We start from the raw sequence: 23,776 nt of genomic DNA on the forward strand, positions 1-23,776 counted from the left end.
ATATACAGTTCAAATATACACACGATCCATGGGGACATAAATGTGACGTATTAAAAACACGCAGAAAGTACAAAATGTAGAATAAAATCAAGAAGGGCTGACTAGATTAGTACATTTAATTGATTAAGTGCCAACTATTTTGATAAACGATTATTGATTTATCATTTAAAGGAGCAGTGTGTAGGATCAGGCGGTATCTAGCTGTAATGTTGCAGATTGCAACGAACTGAGGCTTCTCCCGTCTGCCAGCAGCGTATAGGGGAACTACGGTGGTTGACGTGAAAATGCGAACGGCCCTTTCTAGAGCAAGTTGTTGTGAGAGTAGTGTAGGTCATTTGGAGCAGAGCCAGTGCGTAGAGTGTTTGTGTATGTGGAAAGTGAGAGAGAGAGAGCAGCGGCGACAGGAGCGAGTAACGTTATCGACTCTGGTCCAAGCAGGAAAAGTTAAGTGTTTGATTTGTCCGTTCTGGGCTACTGTAGAAACATGGCGGACTCATGTGAAGAGGACCCGCTCCCTATGTAGATATAAACGGCTCATTCTAAGGTAACGAAAACACAACGATGCTTATTTTCAGGTGATTATACACTTAAGAAAACATACTTATTAATATTATATTCCATTTCTGCAAATAGATCCCCCTCATCATTACACACTGGTCCTTTAAGTCCATTGCCAAGTAAAAGTGTCATACATTCTCTGGTTTCAGCTTTTTAAATGTGAGGATTTTCTGCTTTTCTCTGTTTGAAATGATTGTAAAATATCTTTCGATTTTGGCTTGTTTGTCGGACAAAACAAGACATTTGAATCTTTCCCAAAGCCCAAGATGACGTTCAAATATCTTGTTTTGTCCACAACTCAGAGATATTCAGTTTACTGTCATAGAGGAGTAAAGAAACCAGAAAATATTCACATTTAAGAAGCTGGAATCAGAGAATTTGGACTTTTTTTTTCTTAAAAAATTACTCAAACCGATTAATCGATTATCAAAATAGTTGGCGATTAATTTAATAGTTGATAACTAATAGATTAATCGTTGCAGCTCTAAACCTGATAATATATATATTTAAAACCTACTAAAGCAACACAGATACAGCAAGTAGCTCATCATTTGTCCCCGATGGACCGGAAACAATCCAAATGAATGAATGAGACTTCTCTGTCTCAGACATGACTGTGTCTTTTGCAGGAACACCAGCGCGCCAGTTTGCTTTTGTATCAGTCATATGCTCAGTTAAGGGCTACTATAATTAGAAGTAAATCAATAACATAATGGCTCCTCTTTTGTAGGCCAGTCAACAAGGTGAAATTACACAGCGTGCCACTTTCAGATCCTTGAACCCAATGTTCCATATCATCTTTTTATAAATCTAATGTAATTATCCAGTTCAATAGAGTAATCAGTGGCGTGCTGTGTGCATTAGGCCCTCTATTCAGGCTTATGACGTATTGGCTCCTTCACTGGCATCTAACAGCCCCAAAAGGCCAGCCGCCGGAAACCCTCCACAGCCGCACACAGAGCCACCTTTGAAAGCTAATGAAAGCTTTATTATGATATTATTATTTTCACTGTGGTTCTTAAAACTATGGCAACTCGCTCGCTCTCTTTCTGTCTGGGTTTCTATGTGACTGTGTTTCCTTTACAAGTCAACGTGTGCTAAACCTGACCTGCGTTTCTACATGTGCAGCATGTGTGAAAGGGTATTTGACCTATACATATGACGCACACACACATGTACACACACACACACACACACACACACATACTTCCCCACAAGAAGTACTTGTGCCCCACTTTATTGACCCTCTCTGCTTCTTTTCCTGAACGGTTTATTAAAGGCCATGTTCACAGCGGAGCTCTGTGCTCTTTGAAGTGTTCGAGAGCTGCAACAGATCCTCAAATATTGACTTTTAAGCCTTCTGGAGGAAAAAGAGAGAGCAGCAGAGGGAGAGGTGGAGAAGGAGAGAGGTTCATGCATAGACGGATGGAAGTGGCTTTTGTTGTAGTTCAGGTAGGTGTTGTCAGATTTATTACAGGACGGCTGAATTTGCTTTGGCTAAATATGTGTTTGTCAGCTGTTAATGTATGTAGGGAGGAGCGTGTTTATTGATGTGGAGGAGGAAGTACACAGAGATAAGGGCTGATGGTAAGCTGAGCCTGACTCCAGGCTAAATAGATTAAAATGACTTACAGTCATAATGTGCCTCTCATCTCCTCTTATTTTCTTTCTTTTTTTCTCCTTTCCTCCCCTTCCCTATCCCTCATTCCTTCTTCCCTTCCCCTTCCTTTCCTCTCATTTCCTAACCTCTCATATCCTTCTCTTCCCTCTCTTCCTTCCCTTTATTCCTTCTTTCCTTTCCTTTCTTCTCCTCTTTTCCTTTCCTCACATTCCCTGTCCTTTCCTCCCCTCCTTCCCTTCTCTTGATTCCATCTTACCTTTTTTCCTCACCTCCTTTCCTCCCCCCTTCCCTTCCCTTTATTACTTCTTACCTTTCTTTCCTCTTCTCCTTTCGTCTCCTTTTGTCTCCTCTTTTCCTTCCTGTCATTTTTTCTTCCCTTTCTGTCCTCTCCTCAACTCCTTTCATCTCCTTTTCTCTCCTCCTCTCCTTCCCTTCATGCCTTCTTACCTTCCTTTCCTCTCCTCCTTTTGTCTCCTTCCCCCCTACTTCTCTTCCCTTCATTCCTTCTTACCTTTCTTTCCTTTTCTTTCCTCTCCTCCTTCCATCTCCTTTCCTCTTCTCCTCCTTCTTACTTTTCTTACCTTCTTTCCTAAATAAATCACATCCCCCCCTCCGTCCTGAGCTGGAGCACACTTCTGTAACACCTCAGAGCAGGCGACTGTTTTCAGTTTTAAAAACAATGCCCCCTTTATTGAAACTGAGGACGGAAGGAAAGAGGAAACATCCCGGGGCTTTTTAATGTTGCTCAGGAGCCTTTTTCTCTGCCATCTGCATGTCAGAGTGGTCAGTCTGTTGGTGTTTGCTGCGCTGCTGTTATTGTTGAAAGGGACGCAGAGGGTTGAAACTTTATGTAGAGAAACATTGTGAGATGGGACAGTTTGATATGGCCTTTCCCTCTTTATGTATTTCTCCCCTTCCTCCTGCAAACAAGCTCGCACATGTCCCAGCACACACAAACACACACATGAGCATAAAGGGCCCAGTTTTCCTTGGTGGTCTGTTTGTAGATCAGAGAGGCAGGTACACTGAGCTCACTCACACACCCTGAATAACACCTTGTGCTTCACCTCCATCTCCTGCTGAATCTGGACAGCCAGTGTTTGTTTGTGTGTACGATGATGCAAAGTCAGATTTATTTGCCTCATCTGTTTTCTAGTCACTCCTCTGTCCTTTTCATACATTCATTTGCTTTCTGAGCAGCCAGATGTAGCCAGCTGTGGTTGCCAGACACATCCTCAAACGTTGGCATTGTGTTGTGTGATAACGGAGCCGCTTCCTCTTCATCACAAACTAACGTTCTTGCTTGTATGAAAATTTGTCATGCCAGAAAAGCTTAAATGAGATGCTCTTATCTAAACCCTGACAGCGCTGCAGATTTTGGTGAATAAGTGCTTTAACATTGTAAACGTGTACTGCCAATGTACTGCTGCCTCCTGCAGAGATTACAGGCAGCTTTATTTTTACGTTCCATATCCAGCAGCTTAAGAGTCCGTTAGTTTGTTAGAATAACTTGGTCGGACCAAACTAGCTTCCAGTTTACAGCCTGAGAGGAAGGCATGTCAGGTATATTGAAATAGGAAATGGTGATTTATATGGAGGGAAAACTAAGGTAAATTCTCTAATGATAGGCTGAATAAAATGGCCATCGAAGAAGCCTGATGGACATAATCAGGTAGTAACATTTATTTCACGTGTCTGTAATTTCTGATTTACTTTCTAATAATTTCCAAGAAGTTTGTTAGAAAGTAGAACTATGTAATTTCATTTGGTACAAATTTTAGGGAAAGTAGAGACAGAGTTCCATTTGTACACTTCCAATTTAAGTCTTTTGGTCAGTGCACATGCAAAAATGGGAAAATGTGTCCTAACACAAATCCATTTTAACACAACTAATTTCTGTAACGCATTAATGCAACTTGCAATTTTTAGGCTGAAGCAGGCTCGGAGTGGAGATACTGCTATCGTATGAAACTAAAAAAACCTAAGGAATCCATCCGTAACAACCATGTCATACTAGCATGTTGCGAAGGAGGTTAAATAACGCTCCAAACTTGTGCTAAATTTTGGTGAGGAAAAACTGTCATGCCCATTTTCAAAGGGGTCCTTGACCTCTGACCTCAAGATATGTGAATGAAAATGGGTTCTATGGGTACCCACGAGTCTCTCCTTTATAGACATGCCCACTTTATGATAATCACGTGCAGTTTGGGGCAAGTCATAGTCAAGTCAACACACTGACACACTGACAGCTGTTGTTGCCTGTTGGGCTTGAGTTTGCCATGTTATGATAATAACAATAAACCAGGTATATTTGCCCACTCCCATGTTGATAAGAGTATTAAATACTTGACAAATCTCCCTTTAAGGTACATTTTGAACAGATAAATAATTTGCGATTAATTGCAATTAAAGATTTTAATCGATTGACAGCCCTATTAATAAGTGAATAATGAATGAAATATTAATTGGGTTGAAAGTGAGCTGTTATTTTAAAATTGAATTGCTATTTACCTTATAATTAGTATCAAATAACAAAAATTATTTCTGGGAAACTTCTTGTTTCGGAAAAAATTCTGACCTGCAAAATAAAGCATTACCTCGCATGTCGCTCTGCACTTTATAGGAAGACAATGTAATTCATATTTTTTTAAGTTTTAAAACTATCAGTGTCAGACCTTCTCTATTTCTTTTGAGTCACCACAAACATTTTTGCAGAAAACAGTCATCAATCTCCATCCTGGAACAACAAAGCGTGCGACTGCTTCTTTCATCCCCTTATATGCCACAAAGAAGAAGACATAGTTTTCTGTTGACTGTACTGACTGTGTGCCACTCTGTAAGTCATTGACTTTCATTGTGTGTCTTTTGCTCTGGGATGAGCTGAACCCACAGAGCCACTGACTCATCCTCTCTAGATGGAGAATGGCCTTTTCTGCAGCCTATCAGATGTCACCGGGCTTCTCTGTTGTGGTCGCAGCCATTCACAGAGGATGAATCACATTAATAAAAGCCATCTTTGCCTTGCTTAACAGCTCAGCTGAGGTCGGCTGGTGGCATTTGAGAGCTAGAGACCTGGAAACAGGGGAAGCTTCAAACGAAGGAGCTGATATATCGATGTGGTCTGTTTACCCACATTACGCTGCACATTTAGGGATGCATATAGTACATTCACTGTATCAACAATGCTTCTGCTTATTCTGTGTGTGTGTGTGTGTGTGTGTGTGAGAGAAAGAGAGATAGAGAGAGCAGGAGCTTTTGGTCTTTTGTCTTTTTTAAAAGGATCTCCAACTACAAAGGCTCATCTTATTTCTGATACAGCTGACTGATCCTTTTCCTCAATCACGTGTCTATGAATACAAATACACACACACACACACACACACACACACACACACACACACACACACACACAGACACAGAGAGAGAAAGCAGCGTTAATGCAGTATATTAACAATACGTGGACAAATGCCTGCTAAGCCATCATATCAATCTCTTTGTACCACTTTTAGCTTTTGGAGTCGTAAATAGTTCAGAAAAGCGAGTGTGACTTGTAAACCACATTTGAAGGCCATGTTTCACTGTTTTAATGATTATTAAAGATTTAAAGCTTCAGTAGGCAGAATGTTTTTGTCATCATTGTGCAAAACTTCCATAATAACCTTTCAGCATATTGCAATTCAAGTGTTCTGAGAGAAAACTAGACTTCTGCACCTCCTCATGGCTCTGTTTTCAGGCTTTAGAAAATCTAGAGTCATAGGTTGGTGGGCAGTGTTTGGTATTTCCTTAACTGGTCTCAACATGGCTGCCGGGTCACAAACTTTCTCATTTTACAGCTAAACAGTACACTACAAGATGTTTCTGAAAACATTTGAGGTGAGAAATAGGCATTACAGTAACAGAATATAGATTCATATTTGATCAGCGCTGCCTAGTTTGACCGTTTGATCGGAGTTTGTGAGTGATTGACAGCTGCTCAGAGACTGCAAGCCTCCAGATCAGCTCTGATTACTTGTTTTCCTCCGGTCTGTGAAATCTTGCAGATGCCGTTAGGAGCCCTGGAGGACGCCGGAGGACACAGAGGCACATGATTTTTTTCAAATTACTTGTCTAATGCACTACTTTCGCAATATAGTGACCGTTTTATAAAATAACTTTTTTTTTTAATCATATTTGCTCCATTTCTACCCACTGCTGCTTTAATCGCTCACTGTATTTGAAGCTCACAAAAAGTAACAGAAGACAAATAATTCTCACTGCCAGCACCGAAAGGTGTTGACCTTGATATCAAATAACAAAACTTTATTTGTTTGAGTGGATCATGGTTAGAATTACATTTTTGCTATTTGTAGGTGTTTTGTTCACACTCAGAACAATTCAGGGTGACTAACAGTTTCTTCATTCAATAATCTCATTTTAATATCCTCTGTACTATGTTAACCTAATCAAGTGATGTGAGTACATGGGAATGTGTGCCAGTCTACCACTTTTTCTAAACTATTTCTAATATTCTTCGACTGTAGCTCAAGGTTTTACCAAAGTACAAATTACAAATCAGGATGAGCTGTCTGTGGTTGTTTTAGGAGACGGTGGGCAGTAGTTGGAGGGAGTGTGCTACACAGTTTTAGTCAGTTGCTGCCCTGTTTTCTCAAAATCACACTGATCCAATTTCCTACATTTTGCTCATTAAAATGAAAGATGTCTCCCTCTGGTGGTGAAAACATCCCTCTGCATTTTCTTATCAGTTCACATCTTTAACTGGTTTAACTTATACTCAGTCTAAAAATACTCTGTTACAAGTAAAATGCCTGAATTCAGAATGTTATTTCAGTGAAAGTACAGAAGTGTTATCAGCAAAATGTACTGAAAGTATCAAAAGTAAAAGTACTCATTATGCAGAACGGCTCCTTTCAAAGTGTTATGTTCTTAAAGAATATTATATTTGTTCTGCTTTTATCACTAACAAATACATTTTAATGTTGTAGTTAATTTAGATACTTAAGTTTATACACTACTGGCTATATTAGTAGTTCAGTCATATGTGTTTTATGTAAAAAAGTAACCAGTAGCGACAGTGTTTAATATATGTAGTGCAGTAAAAAGTACAATATTTCCCGCTGAGCTGTAGTGGAGTAGAAGTAGAAAGTAGCATAAAATAGAAATGCCAAAGTAAAGTACAAGTATATCAAAATTGTACTAAAGTGCAGTAAGCAAATGTACTTAGTTACATTCCACCACTGGCTACCTTTACTGTGCATTATATTTCCATGGTGATTAATAATTGTTTTATGTCTGATCTGCTGCGTGTGAAAATATGACTGTTACGTCCCAAACCTATCAGATAGAGAGGGCATAAAGAGAGAGAAAGGTGACACAATGAATTAAAATAAACCTCATTTTTGTCTGGTTTAGTGCCAACTGCCAGAAGCCCTGACCTGAAGTGTAACTCATCACTCGGTTAGCTACCCCTGTCACAGTTAACCAGATCATCCTACATTAAAGAAAATGAGAAGTGCAGCAATTATGGGAGAAAGGAAGAAAATGGGATCAAATTAAAAGCCTTTTAGACATGGAGAAAAAGCTCAGCTATGGAGGAATTTAACTGAGGGGGCTTTGTGATTGGTATATAATAGCCAATATATCTGGATGATGACCAGTGATACCCAAGCTTTCAAACATTAATTGTTCATATATCAGAATTCGTTGCCATGCCAGCAGGCGAGGGAGAAACCTGTGTAATGGTTTATTATATAGAGTCTAAATGTGGGATTGAAAGTTGCAAATTCTTTCCTTTTTAATTTTTTCCCACATGGATAGTTAAATGTTCATAAGAACAAAATGAACATGAAACTGACACCTAAGGAATCCATTGGTATCAACCATGTCATGCTAGATGTTGCGAAGGAGGTTAAATAACGCTCCAAACTTGTGCTAAATTTTGGCGAGGAAAAACAGGCATTGCCATTTTCAAAGGGGTCCCTTGACCTCTGACCTCAAGATATGTGAATGAAAATGGGTTCTATGGGTACCCACGAGTCTCCCCTTTACAGACATGCCCACTTTATGATAATCCCATGCAGTTTGGGGTAAGTCATAGTCAAGTCAGCACACTGACACACTGACAGCTGTTTTTTTTTCTTTGCCATATTATGTCAAATTGCGTGTACTTTTTATTATGTTCTCAAAATAGCACTCATGTATGAAGAATGTTTTGTGTTACTTTTATTGTTCTGTTTGTCTTGTTTTCATGCTATTTTATGACATCAGGCCAGCAGCTAATGTTTTTATTGCTCTGCTGTTTATCCTGCTAAAAATGAGATAAATGAAAACACACACACTCCACCCCTTTAACTCTTCACCTGACATTAAGCATGATGCCCACCATGTGTCCAGCTGCTGGTTAACTGAAGCAGACCAGATCCTCAGTCAGTAACCGTGTGAAGAAGTCTGTCCACAGTATGAGAGTGTTTACTATCCTGCTGGCTCAGCCTGTTCTCTCTTCTCTCCTCCCGCTGCCAGAAATGCAAACATGTCTGCTCTCCTCTTATCAGCCGGTCATTGACACCCAGAACACACAGAACAAAAACAAGCATCCTCATTACACACACATAGGTCCTCTAAGAAAGTCTTCAAAAATGTCCAGTATAAATATAAAGAATTAGAATTATTATAAGAAATATAAAGAACATATAGTGTAAATACTGGACGATAGATGGCTGAATAATCTCTGCAGTTGTTTTGTTTAAAACCTGCATTAACTGATTTTCTTGTTGATTTGTTGGCAGCAGAAACAAGTTGCAAACAGAACATTTACATATTGTCGTCTTATAAAGTTGACATGGAGTTATGTTCGTGTCCACCTGATAAATCTAAGTCCAATATTCATCCACTTCCAGCTCTGTTTTTGGTCTCTATCAACTCCGAGCTTCTTAGCTGAAACAAGGTTGATGAGAGCGGAGAGGGTGAACCAAAATATTAAGGGGAGATGAAGGGTAAAAAATGTAACTAATAGATACCACCATAAAACTTCCCCAGTTGATTACTTACATTAAGACAATCATTTTTTATATTAGTGTTCTTAGTGTTCTGAAAATGTATGTTTAAATATACAAATGAGGCATTATATCATCAATTATGTGCTAATTTGCAGAACATAAATCTGAACATTGGATGAAGCCAGTGTCAAAATTCTTGTTTCGTTTTGTTGACATGTTAGTCAATATTGGATATCTCTTTTTATCACTCCATAAATCAGAAAATACAAACAGCCATAAAAAAAATCCATTTTCACCATGCTTTTAGGAATTAAATGTTCCATAAATCAGGCCATGAATGATATACAACCCCCTCTGTAAAAACCTTGAGAATATAGATAACAATGAAACTGGAAAGTTTGTTTTATGTAAGTAGGTATTGTGTAGGATTTTGTGGCATCTAGTGGTGTGGTTGCAGATGGCAACAAACTGAATTCCCCTCTGCTTGCTCCTCCCTTTCCAAGGCTCTGGTAACGTGAGCCGCCAAGTGCAAAACCGTGGTAACGCCTTTCGCCTCGCTCAGAGGCCATCCATACCATAATAACACTACTTTAGGAGCAATGAAAATTCCACTACAGACATTACAGGTGAATAGGGCAAAAAAAACAACAACTTATATATCACCAAGAAACTTCCCCTGTTGATTACTTACATTAGGTACACAGGCATTATCTAATAGTAACTTTTGGTGAATTTAGTAAAAATCTACAGATACAATTAGACAAAGTGTAGTAAAATCAACCCGTACATTTGTATTTCAGATGTTTTATTTCCATTAGTCTGAAAGAAGACATGTTATGGAAGCAAAACAGCCCAAATTCTCAAAATTGACCAGTGTATGAAAAACATGAAAAACCAAAATAATCAGCTGAAAAACACTAAAACGCTCCAGAAGTTGCAGAGTCAGGTGATAATTCGCTGTGGGTTCATCACTACGAGCGACTTCTTTCACATTACACAAAGTCATTTGATCTATTGTTAATAAAACAATATTGATTACAGCAGCTTTAAAGAAACATACTTACAACCAGTGTGTCAGATAGGCTTGAATAGTTCAGAAAGTTAAAAGATATACCTTCCTCTCACTCTGCTACTTTACTCTTATTCGTCTTTTCCTCTCCTCCTGTTATCTTTGTCCTCAGGCTTACCCAGAAGCCTGGCCGCTGGTCCAGGCCTCCAAGTGAGAGACGCTGCTTCACACTCTCTCTTTGGTGAATAATAATGTCATTAACACGGCCTGGACAGCCAGTAACTTCTGCGTGGGTGTTCTTCTAACACAGCAGACTTGTTTAGACAGCAGAATTACTGATCAGCTAATTATCCATGCCTTTTTAAGTTTGCCTTTATAGGGGGGGAAATCGGTAAGTAACTTGATGACAAGATTTACATCCTCGGAAGCACAAGAAGAAGCCAGTGAGAGAAATTTGTTTACTATACAGATATTCGTTCATGTGGTTTGACAGGTGGGATTCATTAACTCCACAATCTAATGCGGTAAACCCCTCCTAAAGCACGCGCTGTAATCCCTGTGGGACCCTTCATAACTCTGCCTGCTCCGCTTCATACACCCGAGGGCTGTAATAATCCCTAACTGTACTCCACCAGCACATATTTCTTTCTTTCTCTGCTTGTCTGCTCGCCTGTCTTCTATCTGTCTATTACATTCACAGAGCCGCAGCGTCCACACTGCACTCTCACAGCTGCCACTCTTGTCTTTATTCATTCTTCACACATTCTCTCTCTGTTTTTCGTGCTGCTCTCTGACCGCAGCGCCGACTGTGTGGGAGGTGCAGCTTCTTTTTCTCATCCACACATAAACACATCTTTGAGCCTCGGATCTTGTTAGACCTATCACGTCCGCGCCAGATCACAGAAGACCTGCGATCAGATTCAGTTCCTGGTACCTCCCGTGTTTAATGCTGCCTGCTTGAGACGATGCGCCTGTGGGCATGCAAGACCCCTCTCTGTTCCCCCCTCGCAGCCGCCCTCTCCAGGGGGGCTTTCGGTCAATCTTTCCACGTCGTTGCATGTTGTACAGCACTCGACTGTCTAAGCCCTCATTGCACTGGTTACCCCCCTCCAGACTCTCAGCCCCTTAGGCAGCTCCAGGCCTTCACCCTGACCATTGCCTCACAACTCATGACATGCACATGATGTGAGAATGGCCATGGCTCAGGTATTAGCTGAGACAAAAACTGAAAAAAGGGAGACAAAAGGATAAAGGCGAGCTTGTTGCACCGGTGAAGCATTTTTCTATTTCCTCCAATGTCAATTCTCCCATTTGAATGATGGCAAACAGTTCCACACAGTGAGGTAGATGTTGGATGCCTAATGCTGCATAATCCGTACACTTTCCCAAAAAGAAACTCACACTGCTCCCAGCGCTGGGTTACACTGCTGGAGCAGGCAAAAGAGCAACAGCATGATATTCTTCTGCCTCCTGATGCAGCGGCCCGAGTATTAGTATCCTTCAGATAGAAGTTTTATCGGGAGTGGACAGACTTTTGTGTCACATGCAGCTTAGCAGAATTTGCTTGACATTTACTTTCATGGTGATAAAAAAAATTCATGGGTGGAAAATCATGTGCTGAGGATAGCGAATACATGTTTCTAGGTTGAAAGAGTGAGCATCTTATCCTTGTAAAGCATGGTGTCTGTTATGTGTGTGTGTGTGTGTGCTTGTATAATGACAAGCCTTGTGCATGTGTGCTTTATGCAAATTGCATGGACATTATTATATAATTGCTTATTCTCTGAAGAATTAATTTGAGAAATTCCTTTTCTCCATCCCCCCGTCTCTCTTAGCCTTTCTTCTCTTTCATTTCAGTCTCTTAGCCTCATGTTTCTCCTCCTCCCTCTTGTTCTTGTTCTGCCTCCCAGAACTCCCATGACACAAGGAGCCCTTCTCTCCTCTTACTGGTTTGGTTGAAGTAGCTGCTTTATTAAAAGACTATAATACTGTAGCTCTGTTCACATTATATCACAGCAGCTTCCGCACTGATGTGTTGTAACCACTTTCTGTTCCATTTTTCTTTGTCAGCTCAGCTTTTGATTAGAGAACAAATTGCTTCCCTACACATCCTCTACTTCCCTCTGTGGGAAGACACAGGGAGCTTCGGCTCCTGCTGGGACTCCTGAAGACTCTCCTCTTTTCTTCATTGTGGGTTAATGGAAGTAGACGCTCTATAAGGGCACTGCATTGTATTCAGCCCTGTTCATATTATAGCATAGTAGTCTTTAGTATTACTAGTTAGAGGATATTTCGCCTTTCATATCTCTTTGCATCTCTCAACAGGCAGCAAACTGAACTCTGATGAAAGATGAAGATGACATTATGTTGAATTGACCCTCTATAATCTTTTGTCTTTCTTTCTCTCTCTCCTGCTGTCTTCCCACAGAGAGCTTTGAGGTCCTGATGAGGCAGGCGGAGAATCACACGAACGTCGTACTCCAGGAGTCATACCGCAACATGGCCAATCAGGCCGAGGGCCCTGTGCGGGAGCTCTTTACAGATATTAGTCTCTTCCTGCTGGGGTCTGAGCTCAACGTTGAAGACTTAGTGCAGCGATTCTTCGACGCTCTCTTCCCGCTGGTCTACAATCACCTCATCAACCCAGGCCTCAGCGACATATCACAGGGCTACGCTGAGTGTGTGAGGTCATCCAGCCGGGATGTCAGACCGTTTGGTGGGGCGCCCGGCCTCCTGGCTGATCAGATTGCTCGCTCTGGGGTCTCCGGAAAGCTTCTCCTCCAGGCGCTGCACCTCGGCATCGAGGTCATCAATACCACAGACCACTTACAGCTGAGCCGCGAGTGCCGAAGGGCCCTGCTCAAGATGCACTACTGTCCTCACTGCCAGGTATGGATGCATGTCTCTGAAGTGAAGTTTATCGATCTGAATTAATGAAAGTCTTTTCCAGCATCACTGATCCTGAAGTAATTTGCTCCGCAGGGCTTAACCCAGTCCAAGCCCTGCATGGGTTACTGCCTCAACGTGATGCGGGGTTGTTTGGCGAGCATGGCAGAGATCGACACCCACTGGAGAGAGTTTGTTCGCTCGCTGGAGGGCCTGTCAGCGCGGATGCACGGGCCTCAGGATTTGGAGCAAGTGCTTCTGGGGGTTCACACGCTGCTGCACGATGCTGTCGGACACGCTCAGAAAAATGGACCCCGCCTCTCGGCACAGGTCAGATCATCTTTGAGGAGAGATTCTGTATCATTTAGGATGGTAGACTTGAAAATGTACCAGGCCTCTATGGGAGAAAACCAGTACAACCAGTAACTGGGAGAAGAATAGATAAAGGATAAAGCATTTTAGTCCATCCTGGAGAGATTTTTATTCTGAATTACACTCCAGCTGCCAGCTCCATGTCAGTATGTGGTGTTGAGCAAATTCCTTGTATGTGAAAACCCACTTGGCAATAAACTAAAAAAAAATCTGAGACCAAAAATAAATTGCACATATCACACACAGCAGGTTAGTCTGACCAGAGCAGGCCAGAACTCTCCAGAAATACATCCATGTGGGCAGCTCCAAGGCGGTCAGAAACTTGATAGTTAAACTGCCAGACAGAGAAATCAACAGCCACTCCTCATGCCTACACTCATTTACCCAAACTAAGAAGTCTTTATCCATAAAACACATCTATAAAAGTCCAACTGTAAAGTATTAACATGCAACTTTCTGTCTACATTTATGCTATTTGTGAAATGAATGCCACAGGATGTTTATTCCTGAACTTTCTTTCCTGCTCTGATAGAGACGCTACAGCTCCATTCAGTGGCTGTCTAGGGTCACTGCTGCTTGATAGGCTTCACATGCTGTTCATTCAGAAATTGGAGATGATAGGCTTGGCTGCACTAATGGCCTAAGCATAAACAGCTGTCACTCAAGAATCTAAAATAAGGCTTATTTGCTATGCACCCGTACAATTTGCCAAGCCTTAAAATGCATGTTTCTCCCTCAGTGTTTAGACATAAATCTGTGTCTGTCTCATCGGGTAATAGGTGCACAAACTGTGTGGCCCACCGAGCAGGAAGCCTGTGCATTCAGTCAGCATCCAGCACATCAGCAGCAGCAGAGAATCCATCCCTCTTAAAGCTTTTGTCAGAGCGTCAGGGGACTCGCTCGCTGTCAGGAGGAGGTAAGCGGGAGAAAGATGCCAGATGTGTGCATAGAGAGAAGTGTCATTTTCTGATTTTAGTTCATAACGTGTACAGTTAATACGTAAAGCACTTTATTAAACAAGTTAATTATCTGTGCCTGCATGTGGCTGCTTTTACAGGGACTTTCTGAACAGTCTGCGTCTCTACCGCACGTTCTACGGCGGCCTGGCGGATCAGCTGTGTGTGAGTGAGCTGGCCTCCAGTGACGGGCTGTCCTGCTGGAACGGAACCGACATCGTAAAAAGGTTTGTCATTAGATAAGTCAATAGCAAAGATGGGTGACGAATAAAACAACAACATCATGTGTGTTTGTATGGTAAAGAGCCTCCACCATCCTCCAGAACAGCTTCTCAAAACTCTGAGCATATTTGTTTCCCCACAGGGCTGTTAGGTTGAGTTAGATAGTGATTCACATTGTTTTCTTCAAACCATTCAGTCACTCCTCATGCTTTCTATGGAAGCATCTACATTTGTTATGTTTCAGTTATTTATTCAGATGTTTTTCTTTAATTTGTCTACCATCTGTTTAGACAAACATGGTGTTTTTTATAGTATGACACTGGTACAACTAGTACCCAAACACTCAATGATATAACTGCATACCCTATCTCTCTTATTTTAATCATTCAAGTATTTTATTTTGGGGTCAACACAACTGAGACGGTGCAACTCCTTTTTTATGAACAGAATTCAAACATCAGTTTCAGACTACAGACATTAGGCAGGGCAAGTTTATTTATAGCACTAATACAGTAATAGCATTAATACATATTTTTCCCATCACTCTTAATTATACCTAAGTTGAAGAGTAGAGATGATCGTGCTTTTGCTTTTTTTTTAGTATGACGTTACAGGTTTTCAGCTCCAGAGACATCTCACTGTATGATCCTGGCATGAGGCCGTTTGTTGACTCTGGTCTAAACAAGCCGACACCAGATATATAGAATATAGAATTCATCTATTAAGTGTTAGTGGTCGCAGACGTAGATCTCGGATATGAATGGTTGTGAACTGGAGCAAACAAACTGGCCTCTTTCATAGTATCAGTCAGCGGCCTTGTCTCCATTACATCACAGCTCTCCATCTTACCCATGCTGTCATCACTCAAGGACCCCCTCATATATCCTCAGTCTGTGGTTGTTCCTCTTAACTGTCAGCTGCTGTCAGCACTGTAGAAACGGCAAGTGGACCCGTATTTCAAACACCGGTGAGGTTGGAGTTGCCAGTTCGGGTTAGACAGCCCATTGTAAAGGATGACAGCCTTGTTGAGATCGTTTCATAGCTGCTGTGTGAAGGTAAGAAAGGAGGAGGGTGGAAGAGGGGAAGAAGGTCTTTCACAGCCTTCTTAGCAGCCGGAGAGATTCGCAGACGCTCTGAAGAATGTGCGGTCGGGTGTTGCTCATCAGAAATCGCATTACTATGGAGACAGAGTATCAAGGTTAAGTTTCATTCTGGCATTGACAATTTACGCTTTTCATCTTTTGTTATTTTCCAGCATAACACCTCAAGTTTCCATTACAAAGGAGGCAGCCATCTCTGAGAATAGAGATGTTTCTTATGTGCAGGAGAAAGAGGCAGGCCAGCAGGCTGCAAGGCTGTCTATCATCTCTGCTGCCAGCAGCCTCTGGGAAATGTTTATGGTCTGTGGGCTTCTCTCGGCTCTCCAACCCTCCTTCCTCTTTTACTCATTCACACTTACGCTTATTTATAGGGATTCGTTCACCTCAGGTTCACTCACAGGTTCTCATTTTGATTCGGTCATTACCAAAAAAAAAAAGAAAGTCGAGGAGGAAAGCAGAATTGAGAGACATTAAGAATCTGGGGAGACGAGGCTCTGAGGAGACTATCGAGCCGAGTCCCTGCAGCTTAGCAGGCTTCCTGCAGATCTACAACCCAGTGCTGCTTTCTATTAGCCTAGAACCATAGATGAGTGGCTGGGAGTCAACACAAGCTGAGACAAAAGCAATAAATAACCTCCTGCCTACGGGTCATAACCCAACATCCACTGAGAAAGAGAGGAATAAAACTCACTGCTGGATGGTGGCTGATTTACGGAAGCTTATCGAGGCCTCTGAGACCTTAAACGATTGGTTCAGTTGCTCTGTGTCTGTGTGTGTGTGAAACTGTACATTTGCCTTTTACAACATCTCTTTGTGTGTGCTGGCGCAGATTGTTTTATGGTTTTAAAGAAGTAGTGAGTTGCACCAGAGCTTTGTCTTATTTAATAAAAAAAAGGACGAGCACAAAAAAAACCATGACACGGGAGCCTGAGATTGATGGCAGATTTAATGCACTTCCTCGTCTGGGTCCCTGGTAAACAAAAAGATAAAGAACAATCAGATAAGATCATAGAGGAAGAACACAAGCTGCTTTCATCTCAATGTCTGTGTGAATGTAGATGACGGGGTCTCGCTTCAGGGGAGATTTGGTAAACACATTCTTTCTCTTTGTTTGTCTCTCTCTGGTTTGTCCCTCGCTTACACATTCATACTGGGAGGGGAAAAAGACATTACATTTTCTGATTAGCATTATGGTTATTAGCAGTTTTATCATATTTTGTGACAGCTAATTTTACCTGAAATAATCCCTCACTGAGTCTCTGCATTGAACTGAAGCTGGAGAGGTGTTATTATGCTCACAGCAACAATGTGAACGATGCTAAGTAAGAGAAAAAAAGATCAAATTTACAATACCTGCAAAACAAAGAGCTGATATCACACCTCAATACTGTTTGGTACCATCAGAAATGTGTCTGTTGAGTACCAAAAGTTGGTATCTAATGCCGTGTAAGATTTGCAGTCTTGTTTACTTATTCGTTAATCCATTATTTGCTGATTTAAAGCTACATTTTAGTGTTTTTAGCAGAGTTTTTGTATGGCAGCTTGTGTTGAGACAATAATTTAAATGGGGGAACTTTGGCATCTTTTATTAAACCTGCAATAATTGATTTGTGGCCACTTGAAAGGCAGTGGAAACAAGCCGTAAACAACAATGACAATTATCACCTTTTAAAGCCAGAGTTGGTAATCTTCTTCAAAAACATGTTTGATATATTTATTGAAATTCTCTTAACATCTCAACAGCAATCAATAAATCAAATGCTCTGACAAAAAGAAAGAGAAAATCTGTTAACTGTGGCTGCCGCAGGACTTTAATAAGCTAAATGGACGGCCCACCTGTCTACCTGCCTGCCTGCCTGTGTGCACTCTGCCCGTGAACTCATTACACGTCACCAGAGTCTTTTACAAGCTGCTGGCTTGACAGCTGTGAGTACTAACAACAGCCATGTTCGCCGTTCACATTCATAATGATAATTTGGGGGGAGTGGCTTTGGAGAGACGCCGGAAGGGACGGACTGTCAGTGTTGCCGACTTTCTCGCTAGATTTAGTGATTTTTGGAGCTAATGCTGTTAGCCACTTTCATTGGAAAACAGTTGGCAACACTGGGCTGAGTTTTTAGGTTGTATCATTTTTAAAATGTACTGTACTCTTGCTAGTTTCTTAAGATTACCAACCTTAGCTTTAAGCTAAATAGTTGCCTATTAAAACATCAAGCAGATATGGAGGAACAGTAGTTTGTGTCTATCTGGACAATCTACATCCAATATTAACTCTCTTTTAGCTTTGTTTTTGGTCTCTACCGACTCCTGAGAAATATAGAAATCTTTAGCACCTAAATGCTCCAATATGTTCACCAGCTGCTAACTGTGTCTGTCTGAGCAGGTAGTGTACCAGGTTTGATTTTTTTTAGAGCCTTCTTACTGAAAACAGCTGCCTGCTGCATTTAAAAGCAACATTGATGAGAGCTGTGAGGGTGAACCAAAACAGTAAAGTTGCGAACCATAAAACCAATTAACTTAAAGACGCTAAAAAGCTCCGTAGAGCTGAGGAGATCTGCAGAGGTGGGTGATATTATTTTTCTGTGGATTCATCACTATGAGCGACGTCTTTCACATACGAGTATTCAGGTGATCCCTTGTTAAAACACAAATATTGATTAGATTTGCTTTAAATTAGAATAAAATATAGTCTAAAAACCCGTTTATGGGTACCAGATCTCAGATATGGTATTGGCCCTCAGCCCCGGTTTACTGGTATGAAGGTTGTGGGGGATTGTTATGCCCTTGCGTTTTTCACACTGCAAGACTGATTAAAATGTTGTTGTGATTTATGTCACTGGCCAGCAGGAGATAAAAAAAATAAAACAGTGAAACATCCCTCAAACTCTGGAAGTGACGGAGATCTTCTTTGGTCGGGGAAGCTGTCCCCGTTTGGGCAGAAAGGTTAACACATTCCCACATGCTTTCTCCATCCGTCATGGATACACACACACACACACACACACACACACACACACACACACACACACACACACACACACACACACACACACACACACACACACACACACACACACACACACACACACACACACACACACACACTGAAGGAATGCCAGGTTGCCATGAGCTGCACACACACACAAGCTGCACACACACACAAGCATTTTTTTCTTTGTTTCTCTGTTGGATAACAGACTGACAAAGCCAAAATTGCATTAGTCGAGGGATTACAGGGAACCTCATTCCTTTTCAGTTTCCACACATTTACTTTCTAATTCAGTTTGACATCCGATCTTAAAACATATATGCGAGCGTGTGCAAGGCAGCACATATATTTTGAAATGTATTTTTATGATATTCTTTTCTCCCTGACAATGAGAGACAACAACCAGGAGTTATAGCAGTGCTAAAAAGCTACAGCCTCAACGCGTACGAGAGTGTGATGTGTTATTCATGATCACCTCCTCCGGTGTAGTCTCGCTTTAATTCATCCCCACCTGCAGTCTGTTTCACGGCTGCCAACACACACCAGGTGTTTGGCGGTGTGTTTATATTTTCAAAGAGTCTCTTTCTAATTGAGTACAACAGTTGTTGTTTTTTTTTAAAATTTTTACGATAATATGGCAACTGACCTTACATGCTGTTGGAATTTAACACGGGCGGAATGAGTACTGCGGGATGAATGTTACAGTATGTATTGAAAAGATGCTTGAAGACAGGCGCGCAGATTTGAGCGTGGCCTTTCGTTTAATAGGCCGCCCTTCATGCTGGAGTGGCTGTCTGAGCACTAACCTCTGACCTTTCCCGTGTCTCTTTGCTTCCCGGTTAATCCTGAAGAGGTTAATCACATGGTAATAGGAGCCCTGGAGTTGTAGTGCATGCCTCTCCTCAATGTGTGGCCAGTTGGCAGAGGAAAGGGTCGATTCTGTAAACGTAGCTCTGTTCATATCTATTTTGCCCTTTTCTTTTCTTCATGCGATTGTTTCGTCATTTCCCTATTTCGTCATTTGTCTCATTTTCCATTCCATCCCCCACTAGACGTGAATCTCAGGTGATTTGCCTTGGCTTAGCTGAAATGACAGCTTTTAAGCTCTGCTAATAGGAATCCACTGAAGAAGCATCAAGAGCTTAGGTTATCCCAGGCTGCACGGGGAACGTGCTTCCTCATTTGAGGGTTGTCTGAGCCAGACTGCGAAACCCACACGGTGTTCCCATCAGGGGACAGTATGTGTTGAATAATAAAATATATCTTCACTCCTCAACTTTTTCTGCTTGTGACCCCTTAAAACAACCATTGGTGGCCCCTCTGCACAGGTTGCACGTGTCTCTAAGTCATTAGCCAACAATTAGCCAAAGAGTAATTTTTCCTTCCCGGATTGATTTATATCAATAACTTGTTGGTGAAATTATTCAGTAATTTGCATGAATCTTTGTTTTTTTTCTTGTTAAGTCTGATAAAAACATATTCATTTTGCAGAAATATATTTTTATGCTTTCCTGTGCTGTTAATCATCTCATGACCCCAGAGATCTACCTCGCCAGGACGGGAACTACTAATATAGCATGTATATTAACCCTAATTCTGTTTGGGGTCCTGGAGACCCCTCGACTCTTTGACGGCTTGAAAAACATAACATTGTAAATCGGCTTGATGCTTTTTGCTAATTTTATAGCAAAGATTAATAAATGATGATTTGTTTTTCAGAAGTCTGCTTCAGAAACTGATGCATTACTTCTGTTTGAGTTCTCTGAATGTTGAGAGCACTTTTTATACATTACTACCCTCCCAAGTCCCAAATAAGTTAATTTGAATTTCTGTTATTGCAGTTTTATAACAGTTTGTAATGCTTGAAGACAATATAATTGTTGATTACATGATTGATATAACATTTAAAACGTGCATTATTTCCTTATTTAGTCATATAACAATGCTTTCTGGTTATTTCTGTTATTTGTCACCTTTGCTGAATGTGCAAGCCCAGCTTGTGCCCGAGGAATTCGATAATAAAATAGTTATTTGTGCACATAGAGCAGTGGGATCTGTGGGACCCCAAACAATGAGAAAGTAAAGCCAGTTTTAACAAAACAAGGCTTAAGAATAATTACTTTATGTCAAACTTATACCCCATGTGCATATAATAGAGAACTATATACAGCCTCTTAATATAAATTCACAGCTGGTCATCTTTGTTCAGTGCACATATTAATGCCCACTGTTTGTCCATTAATAAACCTGCTGGCCAAGCTGTGGCATCCTATTCAGTGAGATGACTGTGGTCATTGCAGTAGTAAATCCCTAAACAATCCTGCTTTGTGCTGCTGTAGCTCGCTCTGACCAGCAGGTGGAGCTCTGCACTTTTGGGTCTCATACACACACTAGAAACACAGCAGATTGCTGATCACTCCACTGCTTCTCCTCTCTGCATCCGTTTGGATGATGTATGGCGGCAGAGCGGTGGTTCTTTTCCACGCCGTCACTGACAGTGACAGACAAAACCAAATTTAAGTGATAAACAGGCACACTGCAGAACATCAAGTCTCAACGCCTCCTCCTACATTCGTTTGCAGTGATGAACTGACCTAATTTTGAAGGGAGAGGAATAACCTTTTAAACATGCGCTGTCAAATATATTATGCATAGCTGTCCTCTTAGTCACTCTCATGCGAGAAAGTAAGAGAGTTGTTTCCCTCCATCACATGAAAAAAACAACTTGAAATGAATGTGGTATAGAATCCCAAGTAGGCTACAAACAGTTCATAAAGTTGAATACAAATATAGCTTGAGGTTTATCCTCTCTTTTCCTGCCTGGGAACAAACTGGGTAATTTAGTGTCTGGTCCTCGGACTCCCAACACAAACCATAATAGTTTTGTTTTGCTGCATTGTTAATCTTTTGGCGCAAACACTACAGATTTACACATCGTAAAAGTAGACAAAAGAAGGAAGGACAGAGATGGGTGGGCTGATTGGACAGTTTTGATTGAGAGAGAGAGAGGAGTGAAAGATGAGAGGAAGAGGAGAGGGGACATTCTTGAAGAGCTCCTCTGTATTGCGACAGCTGGCTACTGCAGATAACCACAAAAACCACTGAAGCACTTGAGGTCTGGGATGCTGCATGGCTAGAGTTCCACTCCAACATGACCTTATATCCTGCCTGGGTTTAGACGCAGGGGCTCGGTCAGAGTACCACATCCTGACGATTATCCCAAGTGACAGAATCAAGAACTCTGTCTGGCTGACTAAATTGAGTTCATAAGTCCCTCTTGTATGTGTGTGTGTGTGTGTGTGTGTGTGTGCCCCCCCACACTTTTCGAATTATGCATGATTGCTCTGCACAGATACATTTTCAATCTAGCTATCTGGAAAAGAGAGATTTAATTTATTTGTGCTCAGATATGATCCCTGATGTTGCTACAGTAACTGCCAGCGAGACCACTGTGCAGAAGAGACAGTAAATTCAGAGTTGGCTGGCTGCAGGTGTGTGTGTGTGTGCATGTATGTGTGTGTCCGTCTAGTCCCATTCATTTTTCAGTGTATCCACTCCCTTTTTGCCTCTTGGACGCCTGCCTCCAGCATCTGGTGCAGATTGTGACCCTGCAGCATGCCAGGTAGCAGGACATTAACAGCCAAGGCCTTATTGTCCACTGATGAGCTGTCAGAGCACACACCCGCCTCACCCTCCTGTGTGTGATATCGGCCTGCCTCCGTCTACCGTCGAGCACACGCACTCGGTCCCCGCGGAGCACTCTTCCTCTTTACCTCAGATATAAATCAGAGGCTGCTGAAAAGCGGGGAACAAAGAGTTGGAAGAAATGTGAAGTTAATGCTCATAAAGAGGGAGCAGAGGTAGCACGTCTTTGGTGGGAAAACCCTCTGTGTGAGCGGGATCTATTTGTTTCGTCATAAAAGACTGTTAAGGAAATGGAGATGCTGACAAAACGTGATTTAATCGTAAGGACGCGGCTGCATTGTTTTGATAACAAAAGCCGTTTCCCACAGTTCTTTGCAGGAATAGTTCTGCACTCCAGATGTAAACAATAGACTAATAGAGCAATTTTAGTAATGGACGTCTACAATAAAGCTCCTTTCTTGTTGTGTTTCATGTATGGAGAGTTGGTAGTGCTTTCCCCTGAGTATTCTTCTCTGCCATTGAGACAATCATAATGTCTGGACGGATGCAGAATACAACGCCTAATGTTGAATTTAGCACTTTCCTGCATGCCTGCACATGAATTAGAGTTGTGTGCCGTCTTATCCAGGGATCCTTATTTCATATCAATGTTATGGCTATACGTGGACCATATCCATGTTGAGTTCTGCTCCAGAAGAGACTTAATTTCTCTCTCGCAGGAGTGTGGCTGGAAACAAAGACTCTCATATCTTTGTATCATTGTCTTGGTTTATCTCGCAGCTGCAGGCTTTTGACAATGCGTGTGGTACCTTCTGTTCCTTTTGATCTTCCACTCATTTGTTAACTAAACATGCTTCCCATTTACTGCCACAAAGTGAAAAATGTGGTAGTCATTAAGTATTCATTACCTGTGCAATTTGTTTCTTCTTTTTCACTTTTAGCCTGGAGAATTTTCTGAATGCGCAGATAGCTCGCATTTGGAGTATTGACAGTTAGCAGACAACCTTTATGCTGTTCAGTGTTTATTATTTATTACTTCACAAAAAAAAAAGATAAACCAGTGAATCTGCCCGTTATCCTCCATATATTCTCCAATCATTACATTCTGCAATATCAGTTCCTTATATATTTAAAATCATGATAGTCATTGCAGGTCTTCTCTGTGTTTATCAGGGAGTTTGTACCCACAGAAGACTCGGCGCCTCTTTATGAGTGGAAAACACCTTTTAGCTCCTGACCTAAGCTGAAAGCCAGGTGTGAATATGCTCTCATTAATCTCACCTCCCGCAGTAAAAAGGTCCAAGTCTGGAGGCTCCTGGAGAATAAATCTAAATAGCTCTTTCATTTCTCTGACGTAAACACAAATGTCTCCGACAACAATGTGGCACACTGCGGGATGCCCTGAGACCAGACTTTGCTCTCTTAT

General features: G+C 41.4%; 1 protein-coding gene across 2 annotated transcripts in view; it reads left to right on the forward strand.

The window, feature by feature from the left end:
- gpc5a (glypican 5a) overlaps nucleotides 1–23,776 on the forward strand; it is a 141,141-nt gene that overhangs the window by 20,701 nt on the left and 96,664 nt on the right. Inside the window, exons 3-7 of one of the 2 annotated variants that reach the window (XM_074615045.1) lie at nucleotides 12,609–13,069; nucleotides 13,163–13,396; nucleotides 14,218–14,354; nucleotides 14,496–14,621; nucleotides 15,872–16,786. In XM_074615045.1, coding sequence (XP_074471146.1) covers nucleotides 12,609–13,069; nucleotides 13,163–13,396; nucleotides 14,218–14,354; nucleotides 14,496–14,621; nucleotides 15,872–16,190 — 1,277 coding nt within the window. In that variant the 3' untranslated portion in view covers nucleotides 16,191–16,786. Of the gene's footprint in view, nucleotides 1–12,608; nucleotides 13,070–13,162; nucleotides 13,397–14,217; nucleotides 14,355–14,495; nucleotides 14,622–15,871; nucleotides 16,787–23,776 lie in introns of those variants that run through there. The other variant, XM_074615037.1, reaches the window with a different exon arrangement.

Source organism: Sebastes fasciatus, chromosome 2 (assembly GCF_043250625.1).
Source record: "Sebastes fasciatus isolate fSebFas1 chromosome 2, fSebFas1.pri, whole genome shotgun sequence".
NCBI classification, from domain to species: Eukaryota; Metazoa; Chordata; class Actinopteri; order Perciformes; family Sebastidae; genus Sebastes; species Sebastes fasciatus.